Raw genomic sequence first — 9489 nt, forward strand, 5'->3', positions numbered from 1 at the left:
TTAATCACGATTAATCGTTTGACAGCACTATTTAAAATGTGGTATATCTTCTTACTATTAATTTTATACAATTATAAGATGTTAATATCATTTTTAAAAATGTTTCTTTGTAGAAAAAGGTCATTTTTGCATACGTGTGATTTGGTTTTACATTTTATCTTTAATATACATGCAAATGTTTTGATAAATTATGATTCTGCGTGACATTGTTTGCTCACAGATTACAAACAGACAATGAATGAGACCCATTAATGTGAAAACGGCTAATGTGGCTCTTAAATCTGTATCAGTCTGTCCCCTAGTGGTCAGCTTGCAACTGACCAAAACTGCTTTACTCTTACAATGTTAAAATCATTGTTGACTAATGAGTCGGCTGACAGCAGTTCTGTATTGTCAGATACAGTGAGGAGAAGGGCTGGGAGCTTCTCTGGCTCTGCACTGGGCTTTTTCCTCCCAGTAACATGTTGCTTCCTCATGTCCAAAAGTTCCTGCAATCCAAGAAACATCATCCAGTCGCCCCAGACTGCATGCAGAGACTGCAGAAAGCCTTGCGGTAACCCTCAAAGCACATACAAACATGTATCTCCAATGCTGCATGGAATTCCCTTAAAACATTTTTCCTCACGGACAGAAATGGATCCAGAAAGTATCCTCCCCACCTTGTAGAAGTGGAGGCCATTCAACACAAAACTACCCAGATCTTTCACAAAGTGTACTTCCCTGATGACACTGATGAGGTGAGAGTTTAACTCTAGGTGTGCATCTGTTACCTGTATTGTATGTTGTGTTCAGCCTCCTGTGGGGGTAATATTCTCTTTCTCTCTCATGCCCAGATGTGTTTGTTTATGCATGAGGAAGCGTTGTGCTCTGACCTCATTTGCATCCTCAATTAAGCACAGAGTTATGTGGTGCTTCTGGAGAAAATGGCAGAAGAGAGATGAAGTGTGAATAGACTCAAGACTCCAGAGATTCATTTCCTTTTTGGTTTAAATATAGCTGAAATCTGGCCCTTTTTTGGATATATAAAATAATACACACAAATGGGGTAGCAATATGAATTGACTATGCAATATAGCAAACACCAAATACATAGTCTAGCTATGAATATATAAATCAATGAATTGTAGATGACATGAAATGAGCATTTTTTTCACAGAAATTTATTTGATCATGTCTATGGTATAAAAAAGCAAATATATACAAAGATCATTTGTTTAATTCATATCGTTAAATTATGGCAATATAATTAGTAAAGAAAACACTTGGAATAGAAGCATTTATTTTGGTATCAATGATCGTTTAGATTTTATTTTTAAATGTTCTGTTTTCACTTAAATTTGTTAGTTTTAGGAATTTTGTTTTTGTTTTGTATGCCTATATAGTAATTAATTTGTTTTTATTAATTTTACTTTATTTCATTTTTATTATTTTAGAACTTAAACTAAACTAAAAATGAGAAATGTTGCCTTTGCAACTAGCTGAAATCAAATAAGTGAAAGTTTTTTTTATATTTTAATTTATTTCCATAATGATGATTTTTGTTCAGGTAATGAAAATGTTGTTTTACTTGATTTACACAAGGCTTTTTGCCCCCTACAGTTTGTATACATGCTAAAATGAAGTCCCCCCCATAACTAGCAACTGATTGGCATCTGATAGTGTCTTCTTTTTTTTTTTCTTTTCAAATATCCCTTATTTTATTTATTTATTTCTTGATAGGCTTTTGAAGTTGAATCGAGCACAAAAGCCAAAGATTTCTGTCTGAACATCGCTGGCAGAATGATGCTCCAGTCTTCTGAAGGCTTCAGCTTGTTTGTCAAAATATCTGACAAGGTGAGACTACGGAGCTGTCAAGTGTCTGTTCAGATGAGATGAAGGTGTTCTGTGTGAGTTTATGACACCCTAAATATCTCAAAGGGGATTTTTTACGTTACAGCTTTCTCCGGGACTACATGTCCTGTAGTCAGTTATTTTAATGTAAGACGTCTTAATTGACATATCAGTATTGGGTTAAATGTTTCAGGTGATCAGTGTGCCAGAAGGAGATTTCTTCTTTGACTTTGTTCGACATCTGACCGACTGGATCAAAAAAGCCAGAGCTGTGAAAGATGGTGATTATGTGTATTGTTCATTAAAATTATCAATATATTGAGTGTAAACATGAGGGTTCTTAATGATTCTGTTGGTTCTGTAGGCACAGTGCCTTCACTGACCTACCAAGTGTTTTTCATGAAGAAACTGTGGACCAGCACCGTTCCAGGCAAAGATCCCATGGCCGACTCCATTTTTCATTACTTCCAGGTCGAAAACTCTCTCTTTGTACTCAATCTGTGAATTCAAGCTCTTTTTTTTAAACACTTTGTGTGATGCTCTATCTACTTCCATTTTCCTACATTTTTCTTCAGGAGCTCCCAAAGTATCTGCGTGGCTACCACAAGTGCTCTCTTGAAGAGGCGTTCCAGCTGGCTGCGCTCATTTACAGAGTGAGGTTTGAGGAGGACAAATCACAGTTTCATAACTTCACCAAGATGCTGAAGGAGCTGCTTCCTCAGGACATGGTGCATCAGCTGTCGCCCAACGACTGGAAACGGGTGAGAGCAGCACTAGTCCTGCTTCTTACATTCACTCATTCAAGTTAATGCAGTGAGTTTATGTGTCTTTGTTTATTCTCAGCCTGTCGTTACGTACTTCAATAAACATGCAGGGAAATCTCGAGAGGAAGCAAAATTGATGTTTCTGGAAATCATTTACCAGTGGTCTACTTTTGGATCGGCATTTTTTGAAGTCAAGGCAAGTTTGTCAAAATATGATGCAATGTTGAATTACTAAATGGCACATTTCTAAAATAAATAAATGCTGTGTAAACAAAACGACATTGTCCTTGTAGTATAGTTGTAGGAGTTCTCGTGAGAATGTACGAGAGGTGGGTGGGATGGGCAGCAAGAATTTGATTTGTTCGGCTTTGTAAATTGAAGTGATGTGGTTTGATGATTTTTGATTTTCTCCCACAGCAATCCTCAGATCCAAATTTCCCAGAAGTCCTCTTGATAGCGATCAACAAGCATGGTGTTACTCTCATTGACCCAAAAACTAAGGTAGGTTTACACACTGGCCAGAACAATGTAATGTATGTAAATGGCTAAACTACTGTACAAACTTTACTGTGTGCGCTACTGTTCAAGTTTGGGCTTGGCAAGATTTTCTAATGTTTTTGAAAGAAGTCTCTTGTACTTTCCAAGGCTGCATTTGTTTGATCAAAAATACAGTCAAATCTGTAATATTGTGAAAGATGAATTCTATTTGAATGCATTTTAAAATGTCATTTATTCCTGTGATGGCAAAGCTGAATTTCCATCAGCCTTTACTCAAATCTTCAGTGTCACATGCTGATTTGGTCCTCAAGAAACATTTCTTATGATTATGTTGAAAATAGTTGTCGCTTAATGTTTTTGTGGAAACTGATACATTTTTCAGGATTAATTAGATTTTTTGTAACAGTGTAAAAATCTTTGCTTTAATGTGTCTTTACTGAATAAATGTATATTTTTACTAAAAAAAATAGTAACCCCAAACCCCCAAACTTTTAAACGGTAGTGTGTTTTATTTAAGCATTTTAGCATTCATATTTAAATGCTATGTTATACTTACCTTGCAGTAACATAAATAAAGACTACAGCGAAGTAGCCAGTTTTGGACGTCCTTTTTGAGTTAAAAACTTTTATTAGATCCTTATTTAAAAATCTCTGAATAATGTTTGAATGGCATTTACTCATCTGTCCACAGGACATATTGGGCACACACCCCTTCACCAAAATCTCGAACTGGAGTAGTGGACATACCTATTTCCACATTACCATTGGTAACCTGGTTAGAGGGAATAAACTGCTGTGTGAGACTTCACTGGTGAGTCACACCTTACATAAAATACTGTGGTGGTACCATAGTACAGTGATGTTATCAGACTGTAATACCATGGTGCTTTGGTGACAGAAATGCACCAGCTATTCCTTTATAAAAGGTACTTAACTGTGCAGCTTACTTTATCAACTGACTTTATTTATTATTCTCAGGGATACAAGATGGATGATCTTCTCACGTCTTACATCAGTCAGATGTTGACGACCATGACCAAGCAGCGCAGTTCACGTGTAAATAACAAGTAACATGCCAGGCTTATAATAGTGCATTGTTTATTTATAAGCACACAGACTCAGTTCTCACTTTATCCTAGATCCATCATTTTGATACATGAAGATGAACTGAATCTGCTTTTAGTGTTACTTTTTCATACTGGAGCCTTAATTGTAAATTGGGATTTTAATTTGTTATAGCATTTCTCAGTCTTTTAATGTCAATGAACAACGTTTAATTGACAGTCAAAAAAACGTAAAGTTTTAGGCCCTCATATGGTTTTACTCTGATATCAAATTGAAAGTATATTAAGTCAGATCAAGTTCGTGATTTCAGCGAATTTGTGAATGATTTGCATATCTCATTTTGCCAATTAAATGCATCATAAGGATTTAGAATGTTGCAGAATTTGGTTTTGCCCTTTAGCTTAAAGACTTACAAGATTCTCCTCCTGGTCATAACCTCTGTCATGTTTTGACCTCTAAGTGACTACTTACTCAAATTAATGTCAGTAACTACAAAATTGAATTCAGTCTAAAAAGATATTCTTTTAATTTTTCTCAATAGTATTTCTTTATTACCTTTTGTAAATGCTTGACCAGGTGATGCATATTAAAATGTATTTTATAAATTAAAAGATCAGTTATGTGACTACAATCATTATCATTTCTACACAATATATTTAGGATAAATCTTTAGGCATTGTCCAATTGATTCTTTTTTTTTTTTTTTAGAATGTGTTTGTAGTTTGTAATTCTGGTCATTCCAATTTTCTTGTGTTGGAAGCTGCTATTTATAAATAAAACAATAATATGAGATAGCTTGGTTATTTTAATGAGATTCATGACACATTTGTTATCATCATTGATCAATGATTTCTGATCATATGACCAATTATATAAAGATTAGATCCTTTGAATGCAACACGTGTGACATGAACCCCTTTATTTAGTTATAAAATAGGTCTAGTTACGAATGACTCATTTTTTTTTTTTTTAGTCAGTTATTTTAATATTGTTCATATATTGTGATAGTATTCATTTGTTTTATTTTTTTACATTTTATTTTAGTAATTTTGTGTTTGTCAGTTTTTTTATTTATTTATTTTTCAGTTTTAATTGTAGTCATTTTAATACTTCAGCTTTAACTTATTTTCAGTAAGTTGCCATTACAACATTTCCATTTTTTTTTGTTTTTCAAGTAATTTTTTTATTTTTATTTTGCTTCATTTCAATTAACGAAAATTCTTTTTAATAGGCTTACATAACACTATTGGTAGTTTGTGTAAAATATTGTTTCTTGCAAAACTCAATGTAAAACAATATGCTCTTGCCAGAATTTAATCAGACACAAGATTTATTCAAGTAGCGGATCCACTAATATTTCAGCGACGGAAACATCAGTTTCATTGGCATGACAAATATTTCCATTCATGCTTGAAATGGAAACCTTTACAGTAACATTGATAGAACCTGGGGCTTGTGAAAGGCAATAACTCAAATGACAATATAAAGTCTGAGGTGCAAGATTAGTCACTAGAATTTAGCATTTGTATCCTATCCTATCACATTAGGACAGCTACTTATCTGTCATTTTGTGACCAAACACTTACAATTTATAAAATGTAAGGATGATTTCAATGTACCACATAAACAGTGGTTTATACTGCTTAACTGAACATCAGTTAGAGATTTTATTTTTAAATAAGGGGTTAAATATGAACCAACACACTTCATCAGGCACTTCAAAGAGATGGTTCCTGCTTGTCAGAGTCACTCATGTTGGATAAAGACCACACATCATTCACCTCTGTTCATGGGAATGTGAAACAGGATCAGCATAATAGTCTTGAAGATTCAGATTAAAGGAACAGTTCACCCAAAAATGAAAATCTACTCACCCTTAGCCCATCCAAAATCCAGATTTTGAGAAATTTAGCATTACATCACTCACTCACCAATAGATCCTCTGCAGTGAATGGGTGCCGTCAGAATGGGAGTCCAAACAGCTGATTAAAGCATCACCTTAAAGGGTTTGTTCACCCAAAAATGAAAATTAGCCTGTGTTTTACTCACCCTCGAAGCATCCTAGGTGTATATGACTTTCTTCTTTAAGACGAATCCAATCAGAGTTATATCAAAAATTGTCCTGGCCCCTCCAAGCGTTATCATTGCAGTAGGCGGGTGCTTTTGTGCAACAGTCCACAAGACATGAAATAAAGTGCGCGCATCCATAATAAAATGTGACTCACACGGCTCCGGGGGGTGAATAAAGGCCTGCTCATCTCTGTCATAGATGAAGTGTGAGAAAAGTGTTTATTACGTTACAAATATGGATATTTTTCTTACAAAACGCATGGATTCGCTACAGGAGGCCTTTATTCACCCCCCAGAGCCTCACAGAAGGACCACCATTCAAGTGGGACTTAAATATGCCATGGAGGAATATATAAAAGATTTTAAAATAAATATTGTGGGTATTCATTTGGAAGCGAGGGTGCACAGATCACAATGCATGCGGGAGAAGCCTCATGTTACGGTCGTCACGATCGCGGATGACATGCAGGATGAACACTGTTCATGTATCGCAGGGTACGATTAAATTAATTTACATTTAACCAGTTTCATATGAAGAGATGTAGACCTTCGTTTATGTGTTTTTGCCCTACACTGTACAAGACGCGAGAACAGTCCGCTATTTAGGTTTGTATGGACTCACTAACTTTAACGTTAGCTAGTTTTAGCCAGAGATACCTTGCTAAAGCACAAGATGACATTAACGTTCTGCTTGAGCAGATGAAAATTGTAACTTAATGAGAGCATGACAACCAGAAAACAAAAGTTTTTGTCTTCATTGGGATTGGGGGTGAATGCTTTGGGACATTTTGCTCCGTTTTGTTTGGGTTTTGGAAATAGAATAAAATAAATTCTATTGCCTATCCTCTCAGGATACCTGGAATCACTGTTACAAGTACCCCAGGCACATCGTTTTTCCATTTTTGAAGCATAAACCCCATAAAACGATGCGAGCTTCGGATCTTCCAATGTTTCTCAATGGGGCTGAAACCTACAGATGTCCGAGTTCTGCTCCCCTTGCAACTGATACTTGACTGCCATTGGCTCATCTGTGTTCGAGGGGAGGGGCTTACCGATAGGTAAATTCTGATGTAAGTTTTCAGACAAAAACATCTTGGACCTTGGACATCTTGGATGGCCTGAGGGTGACTACATTTACAGCAACTTTTCATTTTTTGGGTGAACTATTCATTTAATTATTAAATTATTTGGTGTTTTAAAAGATTAAATGCATCTTACCTGTCCTGAACTGTCTGTAGAACCCATTTTCAAGTACTGAACTGCTGTCCACACTGAGAGCCAACCCACGCTCCCTCCACCTGCAAACACATTGACAGCCTACATAGTGTCTTTTGTATGGAGTACAGAGCAATTTCGGACTGCAGCTACATGTTCACTGTCACAGTGAGATGTGGTAAATTCTGTGCATAGACTCACCAGTGAAACACAAAGATAATCATGACAAGAATAAGGGAAGTGATGTCCACATAAGCCTGTACTCATCTGGCGTCTGTGAGAGACAGAGAGGAAAGCCACAGGAAAAAACTCCAATAACAGGATGAAAACATCCCTGAGAACTGTAGATGTGTGTCATTTACCATGAGAAAGAGTGGTCTTTGCAGGTTTTTGAGGATGTGAACAGCATTAGTATCGACAGAATGAGCCCCTGCACACCAGGCAAGAGAATACAGCCATGGCTCGCTGATCATGTACAGGTTGGTGCTGATGTTAGCAGCAGCATATTTTCTGTAATCAATAAAAATCACACACTTTATCCCATATATATATATATATATATATATATATATATATATGCGCATTAGGATGGATTTATTTGATCATGTAGGATTAGTGCTGGTATCACGTTTTTTTTAGGATTCTGACAGTTTCACAGTTTATCTCAGTTTTTCCCTGTGTTTCTTTTATATGAATCAGAAAACATGAAGACCACTGCATTTTAATAACGATCCAAACAAACATGCTACATATAGCATGAGCTGTTTTTTTATGTAAATTAGATTTCATAATTTCAAAATCTGATGCAAAAACAGAATGGTCTGACCGTAGCTTTGTTAAATTATGCTACATAAAATATGCACGAAACAAAAACAGCAAACGGGCTTAATGAGAACCAAAGACGTTTCAAAGATGGCCGCCGAGTGACATGACTTTACTTGAAGTCCCCATGAAATCAAAATCAAAAGTCAGTATCAATATGTTAGTTTTAAGGTTATCTATAAGGCAGTGTGCTCCAAAACAGTGACAAAATTCGCATTTAGAAGATATAAGCATTCAAAACTTTTAGTTCGTCACTTCCTCCAAAACGGCTCAATTATTTTTTTTGACGTCACATCGTACTTCATCTTCTCATCAAATCTTCTGACCAATCAAACGCTCTCTAGAAGCCGAAGCACCCGCCCCCTACACTATAAATAGACGCTTAAGCTGCGGCTGAGATCGGTCGTTTGTTCACAGTGTAGTATTTCCTGTACAGTAAATGGCACATAGTGTACAATGTAGGTGATAGGGAACAATTCAGATAGTGTAAATATGCTTTCGATTGGGGCAAATGAGGTCTGGTTTCACGTTGTCACGCGAACCGCGGCAGCGTGCACAGTCTGATCCGGACTGGATCAGAGACACGATCGCATGGAGCGGATCATATGCGCGAGTCGGCATATATTAAACACTTTTAAAACTACACAGCCTCAGCATGCTTATGATCACTATTATGTTTTACTAAGAGTTTCATATTGAATCTAGGGGGTAATCTATTAGGCTGCGGCTGTCAAATGCGGCTTTACCGAGCTCAACGGCTCTGACCTGTGCAGTCTGCACAGTGCAGATATAAACAAAACGCTATTGGCTAATTTTAAAAGGAGGCGGGGCTGCTCGATATGTCCCGCCCTGTCTTCCTGTTTGAGTTGAAATTACATCACCACATAGAATAACGCTGTGTGTTTCAAGGCACTTCAGGGGACCTTTAAAGGGACTTTGATGAGAACGCAAATTCACTCTCTGAAAGCAGGTGGGCTTATGGAGCAGCAGCGATATAGCGTTTTCTTGGTTACTGCTGTAAACAAAGCAGCTGCTGCGCTTTTAAATACTAGGCTACATTAATATTAGCCTTAAAGGGACTTTGATTAATATGCATTATATGGAGGTTAGATGAAAAGAAAATACCATATCGAGGGGTGAAAACCAGAAGGGTGTAAGTGGCATTTTGGGTGAAATGGAGATATAAATATATATATATATATATATATATATATATATATATATA

At 36.3% G+C, this 9489-nt stretch overlaps 1 protein-coding gene and 1 pseudogene across 2 annotated transcripts in view; one reads left to right on the top strand and one right to left on the bottom strand.

The window, feature by feature from the left end:
• myo7ab (myosin VIIAb) overlaps positions 1-4868 on the top strand; it is a 43050-nt gene extending 38182 nt beyond the window's left edge. For both annotated transcript variants that reach the window (XM_016477344.1, XM_016477345.1), the window contains 10 exons: positions 398-553; positions 632-737; positions 1720-1833; positions 2024-2111; positions 2195-2301; positions 2406-2591; positions 2674-2790; positions 3012-3095; positions 3784-3903; positions 4071-4868. In XM_016477344.1, the coding sequence (XP_016332830.1) occupies positions 398-553; positions 632-737; positions 1720-1833; positions 2024-2111; positions 2195-2301; positions 2406-2591; positions 2674-2790; positions 3012-3095; positions 3784-3903; positions 4071-4163 (1171 nt within the window). In that variant the 3' untranslated portion in view covers positions 4164-4868. The remainder of the gene's footprint in view (positions 1-397; positions 554-631; positions 738-1719; positions 1834-2023; positions 2112-2194; positions 2302-2405; positions 2592-2673; positions 2791-3011; positions 3096-3783; positions 3904-4070) is intronic.
• A 1007-nt stretch (positions 4869-5875) lies between these two features.
• Positions 5876-9489, bottom strand: part of LOC107681071 (glycerophosphodiester phosphodiesterase domain-containing protein 5-like) — a 9762-nt pseudogene continuing 6148 nt past the window's right edge.

This window comes from Sinocyclocheilus anshuiensis, unplaced genomic scaffold (assembly GCF_001515605.1).
Source record: "Sinocyclocheilus anshuiensis isolate Anshui unplaced genomic scaffold, SAMN03320099.WGS_v1.1 scaffold412, whole genome shotgun sequence".
NCBI lineage: Eukaryota > Metazoa > Chordata > Actinopteri > Cypriniformes > Cyprinidae > Sinocyclocheilus > Sinocyclocheilus anshuiensis.